This window comes from Odontesthes bonariensis, chromosome 20 (genome assembly GCF_027942865.1).
Source record: "Odontesthes bonariensis isolate fOdoBon6 chromosome 20, fOdoBon6.hap1, whole genome shotgun sequence".
In the NCBI taxonomy this organism is placed as follows: domain Eukaryota; kingdom Metazoa; phylum Chordata; class Actinopteri; order Atheriniformes; family Atherinopsidae; genus Odontesthes; species Odontesthes bonariensis.
The window spans coordinates 8,835,042-8,849,177 of NC_134525.1; the positions used below are offsets into that span (position 1 = coordinate 8,835,042).

Sequence of the window (14,136 nt, forward strand, 5' to 3'; positions counted from 1 at the left end):
TTTCTGCATGTTGAGAATCCAGAGCTGAACCTGAAGTTACTTTGCAAAGCTACTGATCTCGCTTTGTAGTACAGACCCTGGTCAGATATACAACAACTGCACACGCTGCCTCTGAGTTTGGGCTTACATTTGGTTAAATAAAGTGTAATCTGTCGTGTGTTAATCTTCAAGACTTAACAGTTCCACTGTAAATATCGTAGAAGACAATTCAAGTCTTAACCAGGATTGAAGTGTGTTGGAAATGTGGTTAAAGTGAGTATATTTGTAGTAAAACTACATGTATTAAGAAAACACAATGCATCAAATGTTCAATCCAAGACATAAAACATTTCAAGAGTTGTGGAATCCCAAGTTAAATGCAGCTTAGTAAATACACTGTGTTGCTATTGGGGTCAAGTGAAGGCAGAAGCTGAGTTTTATGTGCACAAGAAGTGGAGAATTCTGCTCTGGTGAAGCACAACTGTGAACATACACATCATACAAATCTTAATAATTGGGTGTGTTATGTAACTAATGGCCACTGACCCATTGGATCACATTTTGTTTCTATTTCTGCAGCAAATTAAAGAAATACTCTTTTTAGAATACAGTTCATGGTCTACTAAAGTTATAGGCAATTGCCCCAAAGTGGAAATGTTGAATTTATGTTACTTATTTTGTCTTTTTTGATCAGAAAGCGTGTTATTTATTTGCTAATAAACAATCTGATCAATCACTACCATTAGTCCTTGAATAAATGTCTAAAAATATTATAAAAAATGATCAGATTTAGGCCAGAATTGCATTAGATTTGGTTAAAAAGTCTTAAAGAAAGAAATATAATGTCTTAATATTAAGCGCTTGAACAGGTGACTACCACAGGTTGTATCAAATGCCGCATTTTCCTCTCCCTAAAGAAGTATTTTTGGTGCCCAGACCTAAAAGACATGTTTTTACTGTCATGTTCAGACTGAAAACAAAAGAAAAACACTGAAAAACACTTGGGAAGAGGACACTAAAACATCCTTCTCTTGGTTAAGTCTTAGTCATGAAACTGAATAAATGTCACGTAAATCTGTTGAAACAAAGGTGGCAAACGGAGCTGAAAAGTGCTGTAATGTGCCAATGAAATTAATCTAGCAGGAAACCCCGGGTACACTATGCAATGGTTCCACCAAAAAAAGGCTGCTTTTGTGACAGCCGGCTTGCTGAAAGCTGACGTTTGCATCGGGTCTTTGACGTCATAGAATTCAGAGAAAAGAAAAGGAGGAGTTTAGAAATAAGCCCAACCTGTGCCAAAACTTTAAAGTGATGAAAACATCTGACTTGAGCTTCCTCCATGTACGACACGCAGGCTCTGCATCACGCTGGGATTAATGGTTTTTCATGTGGAGGGGCGCACGCTACACTAAGCAGCTGAAGAGATAAAGCCCCCGCTGTGACTCATCGCCATCGGAGACACAAAATAGCAAAGAGATGGATCAAAAAAGAGCAGCAGAAGAATGAGGCGAGCTGCTCGTCCATGGGTCCCTCATGAATATTCTAATTGACAGCGTTATCTCTGTGATGATTATTAAGTATGGCCCACCAGGCTCCACTCCTGGCTAATGTAGTGGAAAGAGAGGGGGCTGTGAGGGCTTTAATTGGGGGGCTCTTTGTGTTTCCATACTCTCACACACTGATATATCTCACATATATATCACAGAAGACGCATGGAGGTAGTGTGGGATTACTGAGGAAGTTCGGTTTCTTGTTTCTTGGCGTATCCGCCTGCATCCATGTGAAACTATATGCTTGTCCTCACCACTGTGGGGTGATGTTAATGTTTAGTGGTTTTGTGGGTTGATGACAGAATGTGACTGCCCTCGTGTGTGTCAGCCAATGCGAATACCCTTTCCTGCACATGATTACAATCCCTTTTGATGTCTTCTACTCAGCCATTTTCCTCTAAACAACTCATATTTGTACTTTTCTTCACCCTATGCACCAACAGACCGTTGGTGTGACATGGTTGGAAACACATTGAAGCTTCGGGTTTCTTCTTTTTTCTGGATAAGGATTGTGCGCACATGTGCATGGTTCATGTTACAATCTGAAATAATCCCTGCACTTCCCTCGAAGCTGTCCTTCTGACTGCTGAAACGACACAGTCTTGTGGTAGTTTATGAAACCCCCATGAAATACAACCCATTGATTCTTATTCATGGACATTTTTATTTTCCAAGAAGCCTAAAAGTGAATATTTTGTGGCTGCAGGGTGTATCGGTGGAGCGAAAACCTTTTTACAAATGATTTTGTTGAACACTTGCTGTTTGTTTGGTTGAGGCAATTGAAACCATGCGGTCAGGTTTCGGCTTCTAAACTACTTTTGTGGGATTCATGGTAACTTGTATGTTTCCATCTCTGTTGCCCTCCTCAGACGGCGAGAAGGATTTTGGATGTCAAATCAATGCTAATGGACTTCTTCTCCAAAAACGTAACAGCCCATAATCCCTGGAGATCCTATGCACACAAGTGGAGTGCAGATTTATTTACAAGGAGTAACAAACAATAGCTGCACTGAGCAATTGAAGACATTTTAACCCTCAGTTAGCTCTTTGTTCACCATGATCTTAGCTAAAGCTAAAGGACCAACAACAGCACCAACACAACAAAGAGTAGCCCAGGCCTCAGATTGTTTCATATGTTGTAGCCACCCCAAGTGGTAGCAGCTAGCTAACAATAACTGGATGTAATGTCAGATTCCAACGCAGACAAAGATCCATGCTGGAAACCTTTGTTAGGATTAGGAAATTAGAATGGCTTGACTTGAAATAGACTTTGTTACGATATGTCAAGGTGCTGATCACCGCCCCATCCACAAACAACACAAAATATGTTGTTGGCATGTCACATCTCCTTTAAAGACTCATTAATATCATAAATACATTGATTTTCATTCTCACATCCAGGGCAGGAGATATTCCTGCTTCGCCAAACCCAGTCGCATCTTTGGGAAAGGCTCCTGGCTTTTCTGTAGATGCATTTCTATACAATAGCCAATTTGATTTGAAGCAAAATGTTGCTCAACACAAATTGGACATCAGACATGCTTCCATTAACTGGTTCGGGATGTGTTGTGTCATCAGAATCTGCCGGTTCAGGTTACGTCAGTCATGGCTGTGACAAACGTAGTCGTGGTTACCAGCTGGAAGCAAAGCCTTGAGGAAGTTGCCCAGTTATCCTGGCCAAATGTGAGAGAATTACGGGGGCCCCGTAAGGAGACTTTTTAGTTGTGATCATTCTTTAATGATGGCTAGTGCTGGCCTCATCATCATCACCCACAGCTTCAAGTTTGGCATTTTGACATTGTCGGTTTTTTTAGAGTTACGTGACTGAGAAATGCAGAAGTAATGCCCTCCCAGCTGTCCACCTTAATCAATAACCATCTGTTTTACTCTAAGGAGGACCATAATACACCAAATTCAAATGTGATTAAGACAAAATACTCATGAAGAAAATAGAAAAGAAAATACGAGCTGACAAATTAGGTTAAATGAAGGGTGTTCGGTTTGTTTGCAGCTAAACTCGTCGCCCCCTGCAGGCCAGGAGATAGAATGCAGGTTTAAGGTGTTCTCCCACTTTATTGAACATGTTTCTTCTTCAAAAGCAGGAACAGTTGATAAATCGATCTAAATGTTTGTCCTTGTATGCATAGAAAAAAAAAACAATATTTTTTTTGCATCATTAGGGAGGTTAATTTTTTTGTTTTGTTTGCTGTCGTTTAACCTTTTCTGATTAGTGCATTTAAGATACACGATGGGAAGAGATGGCAATGAAAACGCAACTCATGGGATCAGCGTGTGCTAAAACACAGACTGCAGATTTTTTGTGTTTTGCAGAAGCATTTCGTATCTGCATCACCTTTAGTTTTGTAGGTCTGCTTTTGTCTGGAGGGTCTGCCTTTGTTCTGGTTGCAGCTCTCGAGCTGGCTGGCTGCCTCAGCAGGAGCCAGCCCTGGGACACATCACAGTGTGGTGCAACACTGATTCGTCTGGACTCGACCACAGTCATGATTGTGGGTCAGCATGTTCCTTGTCAGGCTTTTCACCACACATAAAGACACACAAGCCCCCCCTCCGTCTCTCTGCAGCTCGGTTTATTTCTCTGCCTCTGATGCCTCAGTCTTCCATTGCATAAACTATAAATCCCTCAGATACACAACGTCTTGTTCTGAATGTGGAAAAAAGGTGCAGCAAAGCCGGTGTACAGTTGAATTCTATTCAAATGTTGTTCTTGAAATGTCCAACAAATCCCCTTGTAGTCACATAAGAATTTGTAATTCAAAGCAGTATATCTCTGTCAGAGTAAAATAACTGAAGGTTGATGTTTCTGTCTGCATCTACAATATATTTAGTTTTTTCTTCTTGTCACTACGGAGACAGGTCTATCAGTGAAGCACAGAGTGCTGTGAAATCCATTCAGCCTCACGTCAGCCGAGCAGCATCCTGCTGGTGACTGTTCACCGTTTCCCCTTTTCACAGATCATCACTTTTTATCTGCCACGCTGATCTTTGTCTGAAATAAAAACACGTAAAGGAAGTTGTTTGAGATGCTGTGAATCGTCTTCACGGAGCCCCGATTGGGAGGCTGAAATGACTGAAATATGTATTCTCTTCCCTGCAGGTGTTTCAGCCCAGCTGACAAATACTCGTCTGAGGAGGAACACCTCTGTGGGAACTCCCTTCTGGATGGCTCCGGAGGTACGCCCTCTCTTTTCCTCTAGATTAGATACAGAATAGATTTTAAAGTTCTGCTACTCATCTACAAATCACAGAATGGTTTAGGTCCAGAATACATGAATGACATGCTGGTAGAGTATAAACCCAGTAGAGCTCTGAGATCTGCTGACTCACGTCAGATAGTGGAGCCCAGAGTTCAAACTAGACCCGGTGAAGCAGCTTTTAGCTGTTATGCTGCACACAACTGGAACAAACTACCAGCAGAACTGAAATCAGCCCCAACTGTAAGCACTTTTAAATCCAGGTTAAAAACATTTCTCTTTCGGTGTGCTTATGGTTGAGTTTATATCTTTCTTTTTCCCCTCTTCTTTGATTGCTTTTAACTGTGTTTTCATTTTTATTCTATTTTTTTTCTCTTTAAATTGCTTGTTTTTATGCTGCTTTATGCTGTTCTTTTAAATGCCTTGTCTTAATGTAAAGCACATTGAGTTGCCTGTGGTATGAAATGCGCTGTATAAATAAAGATGCCTTGCCTAGATTAGCCTTAGTGGGCAGTTCAGTTTATAATCATAAAAGGGATAACACTGACAACCATAATGTAAATGAAAGAGTCATTCCTTCACTGTCTAATCACGGCTCAGTACACTTACCTTTAAACAGGAGATCTTTACAACCTTATTTCCCAAAATAAAGCAACACCTTCCACACTTACATTTACCAACGTGCTGAGAGACAACTTGAATGCCAAAACAAATCTATCAGCAGCGGTAGATGCATGTTTAGGCTACCGAGCAGTAACCTTTCATTGAACTGAACCCAGAACAGGCAGTGGCATCTCATAACCACCCACCTGCACGCTTCACCTCAACGCTGAGCAAGAGTTGGTCTCTGTTGGGCAGAATTATTCTCATCTGTGCCTCAGCTCAGAATCTCTCGCCTGGGATTCACAAATCAAAATGGACATTTTTACATGAGGTTTGCATGCTGCTCACACTTAGCATCAGGACACAGACAGCAGGGCGTGTTCTGCGATTGAAGGATTTTAATTTCATTTGCATGTTGATCAACAGCAAAGCTCTAAGAATGAGCATTGCTTGAGTAGACTCGAGACTCCGGCTGAAAGTTTGTGAAAGTCAGCAGCGAGATTTGTTAACAGCGATCTACACAGAATCTTTGCAAAAAAAACAACTGATTCAGCGGATATTAAACAGTACGACTTCTGAAGAAGGTTTGGTTGTGAAACATTGATTTGTGGGGTAAGTTGCATCCTGTTTGCATCATATTGTGTTAACTGTACATTACTCTTTTTTTTGTGTGAACATTTTGATATTTAATTATTTTTTTTCATGACACAACAGTCTCAGAGAACAGCTTTAAAGTTCTTTAATGCGGGTCTCTGTGTTTTGCAGGGATTTTTCTGCTCATCTTGTCTGTGTGCAGCAAGTTCACATGTGTTGAAAACAGGGAACACAAATTGTATTGATTTTAGACGTTTTACAGTAATGGGAATCTGGCTTGTGTGTGTATGTACCTCCCACTCAGATGGGTCATATTGTTGATTGGGTACCATGTTGCCCTCAGGACAACGATGATAGACCGACTGTAAGTGTGTGTGTTCAGCTCACAGCAAATGATGTGGAGTCTGTGGATGTGGCTCAGCTGTTACAGTCTATATTACGTTCCTCTTATACTGCACGGCTTTACAATGACATTTCGCTCTGTAACATGTTCACTGTGTAGTTTGTCATGAGATGCTTTGATAACATCAGTGTAATTCAGTGTCCTGCTCTGTTGCTGCAGGTCATAGCATGCGAGCAGCAGCTGGACTCGACCTACGATGCTCGCTGTGATGTCTGGTCCCTGGGCATCACAGCCATAGAGCTGGGAGACGGAGACCCGCCCCTCTCCGACCTCCACCCAATGAGAGCTCTCTTTAAGATACCCAGGTAAACCTCCACCGACCTTTCAGGAGAATCTGTGGCTGTTCTGCAGCACTGACTGAAGAGGCAGTGTGTTGACTGGGCCCTTGTTGTGTAACCGATTAGCCACTGATTGCTTTCATTTGAATCCGAACTTAATGTAGCTCATATTTCGATCATGTTCAGATTCTTTAAAACATAATAATTATGAAGTTGGAAATAGTGCATAAACTAAAGACAAAACATCCGTTTTGATGTGAATTAACTATGGCTGGGCGAGTTAATTAGTTATTATCGCGTTAACTCGCTAATTATTTAACGCCGATAAATATTTTATCGCGCATTTACGCAGGCTTTATTTTTATTTCTTTATTTTTTATATAAAAAAAAATTTGGGGGGGCTTTTGTGCCTTTAATGGATAGGAAAGTTCAGAGAGGCAGGAAGCAGGGGGCAGAGAGAAGGGGAACAACACGCAGCACAGGGCCGTCCGATGCGGGACTCAAACCGGGGCCAGCTGCAGCAAGGACTATAGCCTCTTGTACATGGGGCGCCTGCTCAACCCACTACGCCTTGGACCACCCCTGTTTTATTATTTATTTTATTATTGTAAAAGTCTGTTGCTCACAGGCTTTTATTTTGTAAAAGTCTGCTGCTGTCTGCTGTGGAACCGGAAAAGAAAGTAATCGGCGGATCCACCAAACATGGAGAAGGGTACGGAACCTTTACTCGGACATTTTCATTTTAAAGTTCTTCCAGACAGCGGAGTCGACAGAACCAAAGTCATCTGTAAACACTGCCAAGTTGAATTGTCTTCTCAGCGTAGTAGTTCCAGTCTAAAATATCACTTAAAGGCAAAACACACAACTGATAGCAGCAAGTCATTCAAGGAAACAGACAGTGGAGCGAGGCTTCTACATAAAAACTACAGAAAGATGCTGATGTTAAAAGTGTGTTTGCACAACAAATGTTATGGCACTTTCATTCATATGGCAGCACATTTAAAATAAAATTAAATGCTAAAAGCTATACCCTACTTTTGAATAAATTTTTAGATTTTGCGTACAAATGCGATTAATCGTGATTAATCAGGGAAATCATGTGATCAATTAGATTAAAAATTTTAATCGTTACCCAGCCCTAGAATTAACACATTTTAGATGCTTCAGTAAGAATTCGAATGTGCTAATTGATGTCTTTATTGCCACGTTTAAGCGGATTGCCTCATTTGGCTGCCTAGAATAGCCTGTGTACTGTAAATGGGAGGAGTTTTCCAAGAAAATCCAAAGTATTTAATGCTCCACGGCAGTATCAACTGGTGGCTTTCTAACTGAGGAGGCAGGCTACGCAAAATACATGTATGCGCACACGCTAGGGATGCTCATACCGAAGTTAAAGATTAGAATTTGATTGTTTTTTTTAGTAATTTTCCCTTTAATGACAGGAAAACAATTAAATACGCATGACAGAAAATACCTGAACAGTAAAGTCGGAGCAACACCACCAGGCTCCACCAGATAAATAGCTTTGCGATGCAGATGTTCGGCACATCTATCTGTTCATCCTCAGCATTCACACAAGTCATTTCTTTTAAATGCATTCAACAACAGTATTCAGTAAGAGTTTCTGAAGGCTGAATCAGATGACAACTGGATCCAAGTAATGTTCAAAGCATCTGAAGATACTATTGTTAATAAAAGCCATGAGTAATTGCCATTGAAATCCAAACAATAGGTTACATAATAGCACAAGCGCCAACAATAACAACCCAGCCTTTCAATCTGAACTGAAATGTAATGCATAGGGGGAGAAAAACATTCTCACTTGTAGAGGTCTCCCATCCTGTCCGGTCTTTAACTAAAACTGACTCCAGAGAAACAGTTGCCAGGTTTATCTGACTTTATGTCCACATGGTTTGTTTCCCCCGATTTTAAACAGGATAATGAGACACTTTCCCAGGTCTGACAAGTCTTTAATTCCCCTCCACGTTCACACAGCTTGATTCTGCACCTGCTGTCCTCCGGATTATGTTCACTTTTCCTTTAACCAGCTTTAGCAGGCTACAATAATAAGAAAAATGTCACTACAGTGAAGCCTGAAGATGCTGCATTCTGGTCAAAAAGTACGAGTTCTTTGCACAGCATCAGCATTACAGAATATCTCCTGAACAGAAAATCTACTCTCTGTCTGGATGATTATTTCCTCAAAGAAGGCAAAGCAGCTTTTGGCATTTTAGGCTTCCCCTGTCGGCCCTATAAATCTCCCAAAATCATGATCAGCTCTGCCGTGATGCTTGCTGACAACCTGAGCAAAAACACACAGAATCAAATGTAATTATTTAGTTTATTTCAGTCATTTTCCAAACACAGTAACAAACACATGTTAATGTTTACATATTGATCCAAAGACACATTTCCACAAATATTAGCAATAATATTGTATACGTAAACATATGTGAATATATCTCAATGCACAAGTACAAACAAATATGGGATAGTTGTAGCAAAAATAACATAAACTGACAAAAAATCAGATAAATCTTAAATTTTAGAGGACGTTTTGCCTCCTTTGCTTCCTCTGAAGAGCTGCCGCTGCTGAGCACTTTCCTTCTGTGCCTCTCTTCCATTCTCAGGCAACATTAACAGTGTTTAGCAATAACAGACATTCCAACGTAAAGTCTGTAAGCACAAAAAGCATGTTTTTATCCTGTGAAACCCCTTTGACTGAAAGTCAATACCTGGAGGACATCTGATTGGTGAAAGAATCTGTCATCCAGCAGCCAAACTACAGTCCTGCTAAGCCAAAATTCCACACTTTATTCCACTGCTGCACCAGCTCTGCAGAGTCAACAAGATCCCTGCCAGGGCCAAAGTAAAAGGATTTAGAATCAAAGTCAAAAGTTAACCACTTCTTACTTTAGAAATGAACGTGTAACTGTTAAAGTTTGCCATTTCTTTCACGGTGTGCACACATTTCTCTTAAGGTTGGAGCTGTGCTTGCAGAAAGGTCGAAACTGGCAGAAAGCAAACATAAAGTAAGGTGTTTTATGCGCTGCGCTGGTGCAGACCATCCCACAGAAGTGGGCATGTTTTCATTATGTGGCTAAGGGGGTGAAATATAACGACAGGGTGATGCCTGGTGCCTGCACTGCAGCCTTGTAATGCAGTGCTTTGCTTTTCTTTACACTGTCACCAGACAAATTACAGTCATCTCATTTCAGATGTTTTTTTTCCTGTTTGCAGGAGCTTATCCATCTCCCACTCCCCCTGATCCCATTCACCCTGTGGGGGAGACAGGAGAGCACAGCCGCCCTTTTCTCTTCTGTTTCTGTTGTAAGCTGAGGGTGAAAGCTAATTGTTTATCTCGCCCACATACGTGCACACGCACTCACCCACAGACTGCTCCTGCGTCCAAGCTGTCCTGTGCGTTTGCCGTGGGGGTCGGGCTCCACCGTAGCCATCACGCAGCTTTCTCTGACTCTGTCTGACTGCTGCAGCCAGAGCTCCAGGCGCTCAGTTCACACTCCTCACTTCCCTCGTCGCACCACTCTGGGTTCATTCAGCTGGCAGCCTCAGAAAAAGCCGCGCCGGGGGGCACGAATTCAACCACTCACTGTCTTATTTAATTCAGATTCGTAAGGCCAACTCTCCTTTCCATGTGTGGAATATCAAATACATTTTAATACTAGGGCTGGGCGAGTTAACTCATTAATTATTTAACGCCGACAAATATTTTAGCGCGCATCAGCGCAGGTTTTATTATTTATTTTATTATTGTAAAAGTCTGTTGCTCACAGGCTTTTATTTTGTAAAAGTCTGTTGCTCACAGGCTTTTATTTTGTAAAAGTCTGTTGCTTTCTGCTGCAGAACCGGAAAAGAAAGTTATTGGCGGATCCACCAAACATGGAGAAGGGCCATTTTCATTTTAAAGTTCTTCCAGACGGCGGAGTCGACAGAACCAAAGTCATCTGTAAACACTGCCAAGTTGAATTGTCTTCTCAGCGTAGTAGTTCCAGTCTAAAATATCACTTAAAGGCAAAACACACAACTGATAGCAGCAAGTCATTCAAGGAAACAGACAGTGGAGCGAGGCTTCTACATAAAAACTACAGAAAGATGCTGATGTTAAAAGTGTGTTTGCACAACAAATGTTATGGCACTTTCATTCATATGGCAGCACATTTACAATAAAACTAAATGCTAAAAGCTATACACTACTTTTGAATTCATTTTTGGATTTTGCGTACAAATGCGATTAATGGTGATTAATCAGGGAAATCATGTGATCAATTAGATTAAAAATTGTAATCGTTGCCCAGCCCAAATTAATATATCTATTAGGATACCATCCATCCATTTTCTATACCGCTGAATCCGTCGGTCGGGTCGCGGGGGGGCTGGAGCCTATCCCAGCGGTCAATGGGCGAGAGGCGGGGTACACCCTGGACAGGCCGCCAGTCCATCACAGGGCCACATAGAGACAGAACTGGGATACTATTTGATGAAAAGCAACATCAGCTCCAGAATGATAACAGTATTGAGGGTTCTAATGTTATTTTGTCCACTGTTCGTGGACCTTTATGGTGCAAATGGACGTCAGATACAGCCTACTCTGTAAAAGTGAACCCAAGTGCTTCAGACATGCTGATAAGAGATTGAAAAATCTTTATTTTAGCCTGACAGGCAAAACTGGGGTGAAAATATACACCTTTGTTCATCTGTGAATATTTGGCCTGACAACGTCGGCATATTGCATCACTAAACTCTATTATGAACAATGTATTTTAATAATTAGAAAGCGTCCTCATACTTATAGCCTTTACAAAAATCTAAGTAGGTTTATAATTTAGCAACTTGCGTCGGACTCCTCTCCCTCTGTTGTCATCTCCACAAGACCCTGTTTGTCTTCTGGATAAGAAAAGCACTTTAATAGTCGCATCATTAGCTGAACAAACTCCAAATAAATGCCTGATACATTTGCTGTCTATATTGCCCGTGCTGTTGTGATAAACAGGAGACGTATGTCCTTTCATTAGGGCAATTTATCACCGTCAGAGCCGCCGTGCGAAAGGCCACCATGCATTAGCAGGCAGCGCTGACTTCACTCCCGAGAGCCAGGGACCCTTTTGTAAAAAGGTACTTAAAGCACGACGAGGATTTATAGTGAGTCATTCGCCTTCTGTGAAGCTTTCAGGAGAAGCATTTAAACACTGGAAAAAATGCTCCTCCAAAAATAAGTTAAAAAAACAACAAATAAAAGACGTTTTTGCTTGAAATAAGCAAAAAAAATTCTGCCAATGGAACTAGTGAAAATCGGCTTGTCAAGATTTCTTGAAATAAAATTTGATATTTAGGACTTTTGAGATAAAAGTGATCTTGAAATTAGCTTAAAAACCTCTTCAAATGTAAAAAAAAAAAAAAAAAAAAGCTTGTTTCATATGACTGAAAACAGGATGTTTTCAAGACTTTTTCAATTAACAAGATATTCAAGATGTATTGGATGGACTTGTCTTAAAACAAGTGTGAAATAGCTCTTGTTAGGCAATGGTGTCTTATATTAAGTGTAATGAGATATTTTGACTAGAAATGGGACAGATATACTTGGTAAGACTTTGATTTTTTCCAGTGAAGAAATCTGGATGAATACAGCCGTGTTAATGATTATTTTCATGCTGCAAACTCAGTGGCCACACAGGTGGAGGGTCATTATCCGTTGCCTCGTGCCACCACAGAAACACCTCTGGATGTCCTCAGCGACTGATTATTTCACAGTTAAGATTTCCCGCCATCGTTTGCCTTTGTTCTCCAACACGCCTGCGAAAATCCCCATCTTATCTTTCAATTTATCTTTTCAATTTCTTCCTTTAACAGAAACCCTCCGCCCACTCTCCACCAGCCAGAGCTTTGGTCAGATGACTTTAATGACTTCATCTGCAAGTGAGTGCGTCAGCGAGTGTCGCTCCTGTGTGAATGATAAATATTTGGACGGATGCTTTGAATGTCAAAGTGTGCTTTTATTCTTTGTCCACATCACAGATGTCTGATTAAGGACTTTGAGCTGAGGCCAAATGTTTTAGACCTGCTGCAGCATGTGTTCATCAAAAAGACCGTTGCCAGAGAGAAAATCCTGCAGAAACAGCTGATTGAACTCATCGATCTGAACCAGCAAATTGGAGTGATTGAAAAAACAAGGTATTGTCCCAAAAGTATGAATGTTTCCATGTTTCCTTCCCCGTATCTCACATTAACACCTTAAAGTGTGTGATACATTTTCTTATAAAACCCCAAAAAGTCTAAACCCACTTGCTTGTCAGTGGGTTTTACGTGCTCGGCTGCAGGCAAATTGCAGCCCTTACTGGATGCTTTACAAGTCCTGTCAGCCTCACACAAACAGCAGCTCAATCCTGCACCGGCTCCACTTAAGGTGCAGGCTGTACAGTATGTGTCACATGTTGGCCCGGACGGTGTCTGTTGCCCGTACGATCATGCAATGTTAATCCTATTTCTGTCATTTAAGCCATCATGGAAAGACAGACAGAAGCACAGACAGTAATGACAGGTAACAAACGCACATATGGCCTTTAGTAGGAGCTTTGTAGTTCAGTAAGTCGCACATGTATTTGCCGTCAACTACATGGGATGTAGATTGTTTACATGCTGTGATAGTAACATAGTTGTCTGTCTTAGCGTTTGAGCCATTTTTTGTCTTTATTTTTTTTATGTTTTTGAAGCCTTATGCTCATATAAGGCCTTATTATTCAATTCTCAAGTGTATCTGGAGTTACTGCAACGAGAGAGTTCCTTGTTAACCTTCAGATGAAATGGTGTTTTAACCGAGATCGATTGCAATGATGATGGGAAATTACTGCCATCATCAGTGATTCAAGCGCGAGAGGAAACTTAATGCAAAAAAAAGGAGTTATACTGGTAAAACTCAAACTTTGTGCACTGAAATTGGCATTTTCCAGATATCTTTTGGCAAAATATTGAAAAGATTTGTAACAGTGAACACACATTTAATTAAATTAGGCATGAATCTCAGAGGTCAGAAGATTGGATTGAAGATTACATTTTAATACGGTAAACATCTGTAACCTTGGTAAGGAGGTGGCCCGCAAAGATGGAGATTTAGTGGAGCTGACGTGTCGCAGTTTATTTTGGTCGGCTACAGGCTCACCCGACTGTGACACCAAACAGAGCAGAAAGAGGAGTAACGGGTCAACATTTACATTGTATAAAATGTACATTTAGAATCTTATGTAGCTGCTAAAGTCTCGATTATATACGCACATCTTTGCTTGAAAAAAAAAAAAAAAAACATCTAGCAGTGATGTGTATTTACATTGTAGTGTTTCGTAATGTGCTGAATTTACATTTAAACTACTCATACTGTGCTGTTGTGTGTGGATAAGTGTGGATAAGATTAATTTCCCCAAAAAGTTGGGACACTGTGTAAAATGTAAATCAAGACTGAATGTAATGATGGGAAGGTCATTCAAACCGGATATTTACTATAAATG

General features: G+C 40.8%; 1 protein-coding gene across 2 annotated transcripts in view; it reads left to right on the forward strand.

Annotated features, from left to right (window-relative positions):
* Positions 1 to 14,136, forward strand: part of myo3a (myosin IIIA) — a 73,143-nt gene that overhangs the window by 22,492 nt on the left and 36,515 nt on the right. For both annotated transcript variants that reach the window (XM_075452500.1, XM_075452501.1), the window contains exons 6-9: positions 4,645 to 4,721; positions 6,501 to 6,646; positions 12,488 to 12,553; positions 12,653 to 12,808. In XM_075452500.1, the coding sequence (XP_075308615.1) occupies positions 4,645 to 4,721; positions 6,501 to 6,646; positions 12,488 to 12,553; positions 12,653 to 12,808 (445 nt within the window). The remainder of the gene's footprint in view (positions 1 to 4,644; positions 4,722 to 6,500; positions 6,647 to 12,487; positions 12,554 to 12,652; positions 12,809 to 14,136) is intronic.